This window comes from Oncorhynchus clarkii, chromosome 29, assembly GCF_045791955.1.
Source record: "Oncorhynchus clarkii lewisi isolate Uvic-CL-2024 chromosome 29, UVic_Ocla_1.0, whole genome shotgun sequence".
NCBI classification, from domain to species: Eukaryota; Metazoa; Chordata; class Actinopteri; order Salmoniformes; family Salmonidae; genus Oncorhynchus; species Oncorhynchus clarkii.
The window spans coordinates 9147315-9162216 of record NC_092175.1 but is presented as its reverse complement, the minus strand read 5'-3'; the positions used below and the strand labels follow the sequence as shown (position 1 = coordinate 9162216).

General features: G+C 46.6%; 1 protein-coding gene across 7 annotated transcripts in view; it reads left to right on the top strand.

Annotated features, from left to right (window-relative positions):
• The first annotated feature begins 739 nt into the window (after positions 1-739).
• LOC139387881 (electrogenic sodium bicarbonate cotransporter 4-like) overlaps positions 740-14902 on the top strand; it is a 35560-nt gene continuing 21397 nt past the window's right edge. For 4 of the 7 annotated variants that reach the window (XM_071134206.1, XM_071134204.1, XM_071134205.1 and 1 more), the window contains exons 1-8: positions 740-887; positions 5749-5813; positions 5987-6223; positions 11009-11138; positions 11399-11559; positions 11801-11956; positions 12329-12454; positions 13750-13805. In XM_071134206.1, coding sequence (XP_070990307.1) covers positions 5750-5813; positions 5987-6223; positions 11009-11138; positions 11399-11559; positions 11801-11956; positions 12329-12454; positions 13750-13805 — 930 coding nt within the window. In that variant the 5' untranslated portion in view covers positions 740-887; position 5749. Of the gene's footprint in view, positions 888-5748; positions 5814-5986; positions 6224-7125; positions 7718-11008; positions 11139-11398; positions 11560-11800; positions 11957-12328; positions 12455-13749; positions 13806-14902 lie in introns of those variants that run through there. The other 3 variants (XM_071134209.1, XM_071134210.1, XM_071134208.1) reach the window with 2 other exon arrangements.

Here is a 14902-nt window from a genome sequence, read left to right as displayed (position 1 = left end):
CCTTACAGAAACACTAGAAATGTATTACTTCGGCCTCCCAAGTGGCGCAACGGTCTAAGGCACTGCCTCGCAGTGCTATAAGTGTTACTACCGACTTGGGTTCAATCCCAGGCTGTGACGCAGCCGGCTGTGACCCATGAGGTGGCCCACAATTTTCCCAGTGTCATCTGGGTTAGGGGAGGGTTTGGCTGACTGGGATGTCATTGCCCCTTTGCGCTCTAATGACTCTCTGTGGTGGGCTGGGAGTAGTGCATGCTGGCTTTGGTTGCCAGTTGCCCGGTGTTTCCTCTGACACATTGATGCTTCTGGGTTAAGCGAGGAGTGTATCAAGAAGCAGTGTGGCTTGGCAGGGTTGTGTTTCGGAGGACGCATGGCTGTCAACCTATTTTTTTTTTTTTTACTGTTCTAAAAAAGTATATTACTTCACTGGCTGCCTGTGGGGTTGACTAGTTGTATGGAGGTACAACTATGAGGCTGTAAAATCGACTGTTCTGAGGTTTGGTTCGGTATCAGGCCATCTTAGGCTACCCGTGTGTGTGTGTGTGTGTGTGTGTGTGTGTGTGTGTGTGTGTGTGTGTGTGTGTGTGTGTGTGTGTGTGTGTGTGTGTGTATGTGTGTGTACACGCGCGCCCCAGGCCGTGTTACTGGGCCCAGTAGAGAGAGGTGATGGGGAACATGACTGGATCAGTGCATACATCACTGGCCTCTGTCACACTCAACACACAAGCCCTGGTACAGGGTAGTCCACACACACACAGGAAGGAGATCCTACAACTATCTGGCCCTGCCACAGCACAGTTGGATGCAGCAGAGCCCAGAGTGACATTGAGACCTGCGTCTCCATTACTGCAATACTCTTCTCAGCTCAACTCCAGCCCTCTGCTCAGGTAATACATTCTGATCTTGTCAATGGTGTTCAAAACATGTTTGAGTGGTTGAGTTTTTTTCTCATTTTATTTCTGATTGGATGAGAATATGTTTTCTTTGCAAACTGGTCTGCCTGTTCTGACAACGTCACTCTTTGACGGTTTAAGAGAGAGACGGTAAACTTCTTTGTTTAAAAAGTTTGGCCGGATTCTGCTGTGTTTGCCCATGAGTGTTTTCTTTTGTTACATTGAAAGATGAATGGGTTTAATGAAACACTACGAGAGTCATTTAAAAAAAAATCCTGATCTAATTGATCAGTGACGGTTTGGAAATCTGGCCCAGCCATTACTTACATTTATTGCATTATTTTAAGCCTTTGGGGATCATATTGAAAAGACAGGAGAGTATTTGATAGAGTAACTGCATATCATGCTACATATGAGACGAGTACTGATATAGCATACCATGGCCAGATGAGCTACAGTACGTATTGAGAACATGAGCTGTTTCTCTGCGAGTTGTGTTGCTTTGTTAGTTCGCCGTGGAAAGAAGTTATCACGGTTCAGGGCACATATGTGTTCTAGCCACACACCAGCACACCTGACAAAATCAAGGGCTTGATAATTACCGTATAAGTTGAATCAGGTGTGCTGTTGTGGGGAGAGTATAATATGTGCGAAAGCTGGAGGTCTGAGAATAGATCTGAGAGATTTTAGAATCCTTTCATCTCGGTTTTAGCTCAACGCCAGTTGGTTGTGATAGTGACAGGGACTCGGCACTATTGGCATGGGTTGATTGCGTAATCTGCTCTACCTCATTACCAGGCTAAGGGTTTGGGTCAATTCCATTTCAACTCAGGAAGTAAACTGAATGGAATGACCCTAATTTGACTAATTTGAGAATATGAGAATTGTGATGCAGTGAAAGATGTAGACTAGGGATGCAAATCTAAGGCCCTCCAGCTCCACAGTCCTGCTGGTTTTAATTTCTCCCTGCTACTTAATGAATCAGTAAATGTTATGGAATGAAAATGCATACACCTGGCTGCCAGGTAGAAAATAATTATACATCAAAGGAATCAAACCCCAAATAAGCAGGATACTCAAGGACCAAAGCTGGGCACCCCAGCTGTAAGCCTACCACTGGGATTGTTTGTAGGCCTAATCAGTCCAAAATATTCCATGTTCAGAGTTGTCTTTCCAATGAATAGCAACTAGGGTGTATGTGGGGTGTGAAACATGTCCTTCACACCCAGTGATCAGGAGCTCAGGGCCCAGCTGGTGATCAGGACTGACAGAGGTATTGATCAGCCTAGAAAAACACTGGGAGTGTGACACACACAAACACACACACACACACACACACACACACACACACACACACACACACACACACACACACACACACACACACACACACACACACACACACACACACACACAGGGGCATAGATGTAAAATCATTACATATCTGTTGCATATGTTGTCTCACTGCATACACTGTTGCCCAGTCAGAAATGAACCCTTATCCCCCCCTGGAAACTTTTCATAGATCTGAAAGAATCGGATTGGGTTTAAGCCTGAAAGTATAGGTCCACCTAGCCCAGATGGAGTTTCTGCCATATTCCTTAGACCAATCCGACCCTTTCAGATCTGTAAGAAGTGTCTATGGGAAAGGAGTTAGGGGTGGATTATTAACTGTGCATCACATTACAGATCCTTTTGAGGGAAATTGCTTGAGCATGTCCCCATACACTGGTCTCCCTCTTCATCTCTCTCTGTTGTGTCATCATCCTCAGGGCAGCTGTGGTTTTCCATTGAGTTTTCTCAATCAGTCAGTCACCAATTGATCTCTGGGGTTACCAGATTGCTGTGTGGTTTGAACGGGTAGTCACGGGGTTATTCCTTTAACCATCATTTAAACCAGGAAATCCCATTGAGATAAATAATCAGGGAGACCTGGCTTAACTTCTCTAGCCCATTCTACTTAAGTGTTTGAAGATCTTGGAGGCCACAGTGGCTTGTAAAAGTATTCACCCCCTTGGCATGTTTCCTATTTTATTGCCTTACAACCTGGAATTAAAATAGATTTTTTTGGGGGGGGGGGTTGTATCATTTGATTTACACAACATGCCTACCACTTTGAAGATGCAAAATATTTTTTTACTGTGAAACAAACAAGAAATAAGACAAAGAATCTGAACTTGAGCGTGCATAACTATTCACCCCCCGCCCAAAGTCAATACTTTGTAGAGCAACCTTTTGCAGCAATTACAGCTGCAAGTCTCTTGGGGTATGTCTCTATAGGCTTGGCACATCTAGCCACTGGGATTTTTGCCCATTCTTCAAGGTAAAACTGCTCCAGCTTCTTCAAATTAGATGGGTTCCGCTGGTGCACAGCAATCTTTAAGTCATACCACAGATTCTCAATTGGATTGAGTTCTGGGCTTTGACGAGACCATTTCAAGACATTTAAACTTTTCCCCTTAAACCACTCAAGTGTTGCTTTAGCAGTCCTGCTGGAAGGTGAACCTCCGTCCCAGTCTCAAATCTCTGGAAGACAGAAACAGGTTTCCCTCAAGAATTTCCCTGTATTTAGCGCCATCCATCATTCCTTCAATTCTTACCAGTTTCCCAGTCCCTGCCAATGAAAAAACATCCCCAAAGCATGATGCTGCCACCACCATGCTTCACTGTAGGGAGGATGTTCTTGGGGTGATGAGAGTTGTTGGGTTTGCGCCAGACACAGCATTTTCCTTGATGGCCAAAAAGCTCAATTTTAGTCTCATCTGACCAGAGTAGCATCTTCCATATGTCTCGCGAGTCTCACACATGTCTTTTGGCGAACACCAAATGTGTTTGCTGAATTTTTTCTTTAAGCAATGGATTTTTTCAGGACACTCTTCTGTACAGCCCAGCTCTGTGGAGTGTACAGCTTAAAGTGGTCCTATAGACAGATACTCCAATCTCTGCTGTGGCGCTTTGCAGGTCCTTCAGGGTTATCTTTGGTCTCTTTGTTGCCTCTGATTAATGCCCTCCTTGCCTGGTCTGTGAATTTTGGTGGGTGGCCCTCCCTTGGAAGGTTTGTTGTGGTGCCATATTCTTTCCATTTTATAATAATGGATTTAATGGTGCTCTGTGGGATGTTCAAAGTTCCAGATATTTTTTTATAACCCAACCCTGATCTGTACTTCTCCACAAATTGTCCCTGACCTGTTTGGAGAGCTCCTTGGTCTTCATGGTGCTGCTTGCTTGGTGGTGCCCCTTGCTTAGTGGAGTTGCAGACTCCGGGGCATTTCAGAACAGGTGTATATGTACTGAGATCATGTGACAGATCATGTGACACTTAGATTGCACACAGGTGGACTTTATTTAACTAATTGTGTGACTTCTGAAGGTAATTGGTTGCTTCCAGATCTTATTTAGGGACTTCATACCAAATGGGTGAATACATATGTGCACCACTTTTCCCTTCGTTTTTTTTGTTGTTGAATCTTTTGAAACAAGTTATTGTTTTTTCATTTCACCAATTTGGACTCTTTTGTGTATGTCCGTTACATGAAATCCAAATAAAATTCTATTTAAATTACAGGTTGTAATGCAACAAAATAGGAAAAACGCTAAAGGGGATGAATACTTTTGCAAGGCACTGTCGGTGGAGTCATCACCGTTTTGCTTACACCTACACCCAACTAAAAGTTCTTGGCTTGAATATCAGTGAGAACCACACTGCCAGATGGTGATACTGTGTGTTGTGATGATCCTGCCCAGGAGAGGGCGTGATCACTACGTGGAATACACATGAGTTTACCCGGGGAATAAACAGGGGATCATTCAGGTTCTTCTTTTAACTATTTTTATGAAGGGATGACTTGAATACAACATGCAAAGTTGTTCACCTGTTTGCCTCATTCACGCCACAGCCATAGATCTCTAGACTCAAACATTACGGGAGATATGTGATGCACTACTGCAGATCAGAAGTGTACACCCGCTGTCAAACTGTTCCACTGAGATCTGCATGCCTCTACATATACAGCTGTGTCAGATTAAGATGGAGTTGTGTGCCTGCGTCGCTTCTTCAGTGTATTGTGTCTGAGAGGTCTGAAGGGGCCTGTTATCGGCGTGTAGTTCATCTGTCTGTGTGTGTTCAAGGGAAACCTATATCAAAGGGTTCCGTGATGAAAGCAGGCAGGGTGGAGCGGTAGAGAATCAAAGGAGGAAGAAGTGTGCAGGCTCTCGTCCTTCATCTCTCTCTCTCTCTCAATTTCAAATTCTGTTGAAGGGCTTTATTGTCATGGGAAACACATGTTAACATTTCCAAAGCAAGTGAACTAGATAATAAACCAAAGTGAAATAAACCATAAGAAAAATAACAGTAAACATTACACTCACAAAAGTTGCCCCCCAAAAAATAAAGACGGTACACATTTCATATTATGTGCAGATAGTTAAAAGTACAAAAGGGAAAATAAATAAACATAAATATGGGTTGTATTTACAGTGGTGTTTGTTCTTCACTGGTTGCCCTTTTCTTGTGGCAACAGGTCGCATCTTAATGCTGTGATGGCACGCTGTGGTATTTCACCCGAAAGATATAGGAGTTAATCAAAATTGGGTTTGTTATCAAATTCTTTGTGGGTCTGTGTAAAATGAGGGGTGTGTTTGTGTTTGTGAACAGAGCCCCAGGACCAGCTTGCTTAGGGGACTGTTCTCCACGTTCATCTCTCTGTAGAGGATGGCTTGGTTATGGAAGGTTTGTGAATCGCTTCCTTTTAGGTGGTTGTAGAATTGAACGTCTTTCTTTCTTTCTTTCTTTCTTTCTTTCTTTCTTTCTTTCTTTCTTTCTTTCTTTCTTTCTTTCTTTCTTTCTTTCTTTCAGGATGGCACATGATTGGCAGGGAGGTAGAAGTAGGAGTCACCACCGATATGAGGAAGATGTTAAGGGTGAGTATGGCCACACACACGGTTGTTTAGTGTGTGCATTGTCCAATGTATGGAAGGAGCAGACGCGCGTACGTTCATTAAGTCAAGAAAAAGGTTCCGGGAAAATAATGTTGCGTGGATGTTAACCATCTCTCTGTCTCCTCCTTACTGTCTACTCTCTCTGTCTCTCTCAGAACCCCAGCCAGTGTATATTGGTGTTCCGGTAACACACGGTTACAGCAAAAGGAGACGCCGTAAACACCGCTCCCAGCGCGAACAAGAGAAACACCACACACACCGCGGCCAACACGCACACCATGAACACACACGTCACGAACACATACACCATGACAATCACCATGACCACCAGGAACACTACAAAGAGGAGGAGGAGCAGGAACAACATGACATATTTGACCCTGACTCCACAGGTGGGCACTCACACACACACACACACACACACACACACACATACTCACGCACACACAGACACACACACAGACACACACACACACACAGACTTACACGTGCGGACACGTGCACTTTAAGTAGTACACACGTGAGAAGTATATGACCAGCCACAGTTGTTGCTGTTTTGAGGAATGATCCCCTGTCATTTCCAGGCGTGCTTATAACTAGCAGCAGGGTTTGTGTGTGTGTGTGTGTGTGTGTGTGTGTGTGTGTGTGTATGCACGCGTGTGTGCGTGTAATGAATGTGTCAAAGCGTGGTTCCTGTTCCCGTGGAGACCAGCGTCTTGAAGCTGGTAAGCTGATTAGAGCTGAGGAACTCAAACCCTGGTATACCACCGGTCCTCTGTGTGTGTGTGTGTGTGTGTGTGTGTGTGTGTGTGTGTGTGTGTGTGTGTGTGTGTGTGTGTGTGTGTGTGTGTGTGTGTGATCAAGGGGGTCCACTGCCCCAGTTCCACAGGAGAAATATGTCACGTCATTTTACTCATCAGAGTATAGATCCCGGGATGGACGGAGGCAAGGAGAAGAACCCGGACACAAAAGGGGAAGGAAGGGGCGTACAGACGAAAGTGGAGTGAAGTTGATGTAGTTGTTGTGTGCACGCATGTGTGTCACAGGGTTAAGGGTACTTGAGGCTGCTGCGGTGGGTGTGTGTGCGCAGGTGCATGTGTGTGTCCATGCATGTGTGTGTGTGTGTGTGTGTGTGTCAGGGGGTGGAGAGTGCTTCAGGGTGCTGTGGGGTGTGTGTTGGCCTCTTAAGCCTCTGGTCCTTCGCTGCTCTGGAGATTTCAGTGGATTTCTGCTTCAGATTAAAGCAGACCAAAACAACTCCACAGGAAAACAATTCCGGAGCAGGACAGAACACACAGAACAGTGTTCAGCCCTTTGGACCGCTGGGTTTCTGACTGACGACACACCATCCCACACACGGCAGAACATGGCTCACTAAACAACGAAGGCCTATTGGATAGCGAAAGGTGTTGAGGCAGAGTTGGCGCAAAGAGAAGAGCATAAAGCTATAAGAAGAGGACGACAACGGAGCAAGGCGTTGAGAGAGGGAACGGGAGAGAGCAGGAAAGTTGTGGAGAGGAAGGAAAGGAGTTTGTCCACTCTTCTCCTGGTTGTCCCATCAGTGGAGGTCTAGCCTTGACTCCGGTATCTCTAGTTTTCTCCAGAACAAGCCAATTGTCAAACGGGAATAGGGTGTCAGGGACTCGTCTGGTACCGCGAGTCTCGTAGGTTGCTACCTCTCTGGGCTGGACGGACATTGACAGAAGCCTCCTGTAGTGTGTTGACCTATCAGCTGGTTGGGGATATCTCTCTCTCTGAGCTGCTGGGAGTACAGGTGTATACCGAAAGTCTCTGGTTGTGGTTCCAGTGGTTAGTCATGGAGGACTCTGGTTCCTCCATCACCTCCAGCATGGCCTCTCGCTGGACACTGCCTGGCTCACACACAGGTAAACAAACAAAAACAGAAAGAGAGGAGGGGAGGAGGTACAGAGAACAGGAGGAGAATGGAGGGGAGGAGGTACAGAGAACAGGAGGAGAATGGAGGGGAGGAGGTACAGAGAACAGGAGGAGAATGGAGGGGAGGAGGTACAGAGAACAGGAGGAGAATGGAGGGGAGGAGGTACAGAGAACAGGAGGAGAATGGAGGGGAGGAGGTACAGAGAACAGGAGGAGAATGGAGGGGAGGAGGTACAGAGAACAGGAGGAGAATGGAGGGGAGGAGGTACAGAGAACAGGAGGAGAATGGAGGGGAGGAGGTACAGAGAACAGGAAGAGAATGGAGGGGAGGAGGTACAGAGAACAGGAGGAGAATGGAGGGGAGGAGGTACAGAGAACAGGAGGAGAATGGAGGGGAGGAGGTACAGAGAACAGGAGGAGAATGGAGGGGAGGAGGTACAGAGAACAGGAGGAGAATGGAGGGGAGGAGGTACAGAGAACAGGAGGAGAATGGAGCGGAGGAGGTACAGAGAACAGGAGGAGAATGGAGGGGAGGATGTACAGAGAACAGGAGGAGAATGGAGGGGAGGAGGTACAGAGAACAGGAGGAGAATGGAGGGGAGGAGGTACAGAGAACAGGAGGAGAATGGAGCGGAGGAGGTACAGAGAACAGGAGGAGAATGGAGGGGAGGAGGTACAGAGAACAGGAGGAGAATGGAGGGGAGGAGGTACAGAGAACAGGAGGAGAATGGAGGGGAGGAGGTACAGAGAACAGGAGGAGAATGGAGGGGAGGAGGTACAGAGAACAGGAAGAGAATGGAGGGGAGGAGGTACAGAGAACAGGAGGATAATGGAGGGGAGGAGGTACAGAGAACAGGAGGATAATGGAGCGGAGGAGGTACAGAGAACAGGAGGAGAATGGAGGGGAGGAGGTACAGAGAACAGGAGGAGAATGGAGGGGAGGAGGTACAGAGAACAGGAGGAGAATGGAGGGGAGGAGGTACAGAGAACAGGAGGAGAATGGAGGGGAGGAGGTACAGAGAACAGGAGGAGAATGGAGGGGAGGAGGTACAGAGAACAGGAGGAGAATGGAGGGGAGGAGGTACAGAGAACAGGAGGAGAATGGAGGGGAGGAGGTACAGAGAACAGGAGGAGAATGGAGGGGAGGAGGTACAGAGAACAGGAGGAGAATGGAGGGGAGGGGGTACAGAGAACAGGAAGAGAATGGAGGGGAGGAGGTACAGAGAACAGGAGGATAATGGAGCGGAGGAGGTACAGAGAACAGGAGGATAATGGAGGGGAGGAGGTACAGAGAACAGGAGGAGAATGGATGGGAGGAGGTACAGAGAACAGGAGGAGAATGGAGGGGAGGAGGTACAGAGAACAGGAGGAGAATGGAGGGGAGGAGGTACAGAGAACAGGAGGAGAATGGAGGGGAGGAGGTACAGAGAACAAGAGGAGAATGGAGGGGAGGAGGTACAGAGAACAAGAGGAGAATGGAGGGGAGGAGGTACAGAGAACAGGAGGAGAATGGAGGGGAGGAGGTACAGAGAACAGGAGGAGAATGGAGGGGAGGAGGTACAGAGAACAAGAGGGGAATGGAGGGGAGGAGGTACAGAGAACAAGAGGAGAATGGAGGGGAGGAGGTACAGAGAACAGGAAGAGAATGGAGCGGAGGAGGTACAGAGAACAGGAGGAGAATGGAGGGGAGGAGGTACAGAGAACAGGAGGAGAATGGAGGGGAGGAGGTACAGAGAACAGGAAGAGAATGGGGGGGAGGAGGTACAGAGAACAGGAGGAGAATGGAGGGGACAGCTCGATCTTAATATTTATTTGCTTTCTTATTGTAACAATGTTGTTTGTGTCATTGCTGTGTAGTAAGACTTGGTTGAGTCTTGGTTCTTATTTGGGTGTATTTCAGGGGTGACTTGTCAGGTGTATGGTCACCGTCGACCACGTTGGAACTGATTTCAATGAATGACGTTGAACGACGACCTGCACGTAATAGGTGTCCGTCGCTGTCACATGGGCGTCGTCGCTGTCACATGGGCGTCGTCGCTGTCACATGGGCGTCGTCGCTGTCACATGGGCGTCGTCACTGTCACATGGGCGTCGTCACTGTCATATGGGCGTGGCATTGGGAATGTCCTATTGAGGCCTGCGTTTCTCAACCTCTGGTCTTTGGACCGGCACCGGTCCCCAGGATGTTACTGAGCGGTCCCTTCGGGTAGACTGAACATAGATTCAAACTATCACGTGAGAACTAATCTAAGGTGAAGAGCCATAGTGCGGTGTCTGTTTTGTCTTTGACTGGAGTCTGAGGTCAAGAGCAGGCCACTCGCCTCAGTGCTCTCCGAAGGACCAGTCTTTCTCTGTCTGCCCTCTCTCTCTTTCTCCGATTCACTCTGGGTTTTTTTCCTCTCACTCCCTTCTCTGTGAACTATATTTGATTTTCACTTTGTTCTTAAAAATGGGCCTCGAGGTCTGCATGTCTGTCCTCACCCACTGGGCACGGACATCAATTCAACATCTATTCCACATTGGCTCCATGTAATTTTATCGAAATGACATGGAAACAACGCTGAGTCAACGAGTGTGTGCTCAGCGGGCAGTAATCTCTTAGGAACAGGACCTTTCCATGTGTTCACGCTGGCTAACTCTTGACCAGTGCTGGGCAGTGCTCTTAGGCAGTGTGCTGCTTAGCTTAGCTACCCAGTGACGAGAGGAAGGTTATTCATTGGCTGTTACTCATGTACTGTATAGAGGGGTGCAGTAGGTATTTACCCACATTGACTGGGACTCGGGGGGGACGGGTTAAAGATTAGAGGTGTTGTTTTAGGTTATGGGTCGAAGGGAATTCACACAGGATCAAAGTAAGCTACATTAGGACACCCCCCCCACACACACACAGTGGTGTGGCAGTGTGATTAGAGCCCTGGGGCTAGAAGCATAATAATGAGCTTTGATCCACCGCCAGGAGATTCTGAGAGTCCTGGGTTGGTCGTACTACAGTTTTTCCAGTCCTATTCAGTTACAGTTGCGGGCTGAACATTTCAAAAGGGTTCCTAATAGTTCCAAATAAGCAAAGAAATAAACACACACATTCTTTTAAGACTTCTGATACCCTGATGCCCTAGTTTAGTACACGTTCAGTACTGTCAATCAGCCGTACATCCTAGTGGAATATCTTATACAGTTCTCACACACGCTGTTAGGAAATGTGTTTGATGCCTAGATACGTACGTGTTTTAATTATATTTCTGTAACTTGATATTTCCTCTCTCGTGAACTCCCTTTCCCAGTGTCCCCGGCGGCGGAGAGGCTGCGCTACATCCTGGGTGAAGATGACGACATGCCGACGCCCACTCTGTTTACGGAGATGGACACGCTGCAACACGATGGAGACGAGATGGAGTGGAAAGAGTCTGCTAGGTACACACACACACACACACACACACCTCAACCATTTGTGTGTGTCCACCCTGGAGTGTGTGCCCTCATTAGTTTGAGATTGTAGGGGGCTTTAGTTGTGGATTTAGGGGGAGGTGTTGGTAGGGAACCTGTAGATAGTTTCATTAGAAGAGTGTTAGCAGAAAAGCCCTACGGTAGTGTCACGGAGCTGGGGTCGGTCCACCCTGCCTTAATAACCAGACATCGAAAGGCTTCATGGGGCTTCTCTCCTTCCTCTCCAGGTGGGTGAAGTTTGAGGAGAAGGTGGAGGAGGGAGGAGAGAGGTGGAGTAAGCCCCATGTGTCCACCCTGACCCTCCACAGTCTGTTTGAGCTGAGGACCTGCATCCAGACTGGCAGTGTACTGCTGGATCTGGAGGGATACTCCCTGCCACAGATAGTGGGTGAGTGTGTACGTGTGATCCAGATCATGGCCCATTCCCAAATCAAGCCCTAGTCGTCCCTATGCCCTGTGCACTTCTGGAGACTCAAACTATTTTTATAGGTGTAAGCAATATGGTTCAAATCCATCTTGCCCTCTGATTGGCCGGTTGGAAGTGCATAAGGAAGTGGACAGGGGCTATGGGTCGACTTGGGATTGAACACAACTGACTCTTGAACTCTCACCCTGACCTCTGACCCCAGATGACATCGTGGACCGCCAGGTGGCAGACGGTCTGATTGGTCCAGAACTGAGGGAGAAGGTCAGCTTTGTGTTGCTACGGAAACATCGCCACCAGCATAAGAAACCCATCCACCTCTCGCTAGCCGACATGGGAAAATCAAACAATTCCCCCACCAGTGAGTGTGTGTGTGTGTGTGTGTGTGTGTGTGTGTGTGTGTGTGTGTGTGTGTGTGTGTGTGTGTGTGTGTGTGTATATGTGTGTGTGTGTGTGTGTGTGTGTGTGTGTGCTGTGTTGTGTTCTCTTGTTGATTTTCATCTTTGTCGTAGTATCATGCTGATTTGACTCATACAGCAATAACATTTTCTCTCTCCTCTTTTCACAAACTGCCTCACCGTCTCTCCTCTGTTTACTCTCTTCTCATTCTCCTCCACCTTTTTCTCCTCTTCTCTCTCTCTCTCTCTCTCTCTCCCCCCTCCTGTGTCTCCCCGCTTTTTCTCTCTCCCCCTCTCCTCCCTCCCTCTGTCTCTCTCTCTCACTCTCTCTCTAGGCCGTAGTCCCCAGTCTTTTCATAATGTCAGTCGTAGTAACGTCAGTCGCTTTCCTAGTTCAGCCTCTGGCCTCCATCACTCCACAGAGGACTTACGAGCCAAGTCAGGCAGCCTTGGCCGCCTGCGTGAGTCTACACGCACGCACATACTCAAGCGCACAGACACATAGACACGCTTGCGAGTGTACGGACACCCTCAAGTGCACAGGCACACACACACACACACTCAATACACACACGTGTATACATGCAAACTAATATTCTTTCACCCTCTTTCCTGTCTCTGGCGGCTAACCTCATAGAGACGTGTGTTTGTAATTCACATATCTAACCTTATAACCTCATAGAGATGTGTGTTTGTAATTCACATATCTAACCTTATTACCTCATAGAGACATGTGTTTGTAATTAACATTTCTAACCTCATAACCTCATAGAGATGTGTGTTTGTAATTCACATATCTAACCTTATAACCTCATAGAGACGTGTGTTTTCAATTCACATATCTAACCTCGTAACCTCATAGAGATGTGTGTTTTCAATTCACATATCTAACCTCGTAACCTCATAGAGATGTGTTTTCAATTCACATATCTAACCTCGTAACCTCATAGAGATGTGTGTTTTTAATTCACATATCTAACCTCGTAACCTCATAGAGATGTGTGTTTTTAATTCACATATCTAACCTCGTAACCTCATAGAGATGTGTGTTTTTAATTCACATATCTAACCTCGTAACTTCATAGAGATGTGTGTTTTTAATTCACATATCTAACCTCGTAACTTCATAGAGATGTGTGTTTTTAATTCACATATCTAACCTCGTAACTTCATAGAGATATGTGTGTGATTTCAGTGTGCAAGTTTTTGGTCACACTGTATTTTGGAGAGCTCCTAATACACAGTAGTCTCTTGAGCCAGACAGCTTACTAAATACACAGTGGGTCCATTTTTGTGTGTGTGTGTGTGGGGGGGAAGGGGTTTGTTCCGGTTCTTTCTCTGCTAATTAATTTGTCCCTAAATCATAAATCAGCTTTTGGGGGGAATGATCCATTAGATGTAATCGGCCGTTGAAACAATCAGGCAAGCTCTGCTCACACCCCCCCAAGCCATCTACAGTGCCACAGAAAGACGCATTCACACTATACCTATAGCTGGTATTTGCCTATAAAGATGGGTTGGAGACGTCTACTGCTGCAACTTCCAAAATGAAAAATGACACTACACAAACTCTCGACCCGTGAATACGCTGAGGAGACTGCTAACTTCACGTCTAGTTAACTCAGACTGCCACCCACCGAAGTCATTCACTGGTGTCAATAGGGGAATCGTGTGAGCATATTATTGTGCATGCGAGTTTGTGTGGAGTGCAATAGAAAGTGGTGTGTGTCTACTTGTTTTTCATATGATGTTTCAGATCCCGCGCAAAGCCGAAGCATGAACGACATTTCAGACAAGCCAAGCACAGACCAGGTAACGCCAAAGATCATTGTTCTGTGTGTGTGTGTGTGTGTGTGTGTGTGTGTGTGTGTGTGTGTGTGTGTGTGTGTGTGTGTGTGTGTGTGTGTGTGTGTGTGTGTGTGTGTGTGTGTGTGTGTGTGTGTGTGTGTGTGTGTGTGTGTGTGTGTGTGAATGATGATGGAAAAGTTATTACATTGCATAACCCTAAGCTCCTGTTGTTCGTCTCGGCTTAATTGTTTGGGTGCGTCCACCCGTCAAAAATGAGAGGGAGAGAGGGAGAGCAGGATAAAGAATAGTACTGTTCTCATGGGAGTCACTTGCCTTTCCTTTCGACGTGGGCCAAAGGACAGATTTGGGTATTATTGTTTAGCTGCGGATGGAGATGGTGTGTGTGTGTGAGGGGGACGCTGAGTATGTGCAGGGGGTCAATGCCCACCCTGACAGAGTTCGGGGGACTTCAAAGCCACACACATACAGTACACCATCTGAGTCCACTTGAATGATTTACTCCCCCATACAGTGGCTTGATAACCAGTATTGGGGGAGTAACAGATTACAAAACGGTCAATGTGATCCGTTATGTTACCAGCACAAATATTGTAATCGGATTATAAATACTTTTGAGGATTACTTTTACATTTCCAAAGGATGTTTGAGCGGGAAGAACATCTTCGACACCTTTTCTGTTTTCTCAATGACATTCAGATCAGCTTTGAAGTTTAAGTTTGCCACCAACCTCCTGTGTATTGTAGATGTGTTGTAGTAGTGGGTTATCATGTGTAATGTTTAAAACCAGCAGCCCAGCAACTGTATGTAAATGGATTTAATATTACTGGACCACAGGAAGAGTAGCAGCTTCTGGGGATCCATAATAAACAGAAATAATAAAATACAAACACAAATGACCCACCCCATGAGAACCCAAAATATAAGCTTGTTTTTCTCCAATGTTTGTAAACATTGTCAACCCCATTGCTGGGCCTGTAATTTTCATCATAGGTACACTTCAACTATGACAGACAAAATGAGAGAAAAAAAATCCAGAAAATCACATTGTAGGATTTTTTATGAATTTATTTGCAAATTATCATTTTGTCTGTCATATGATG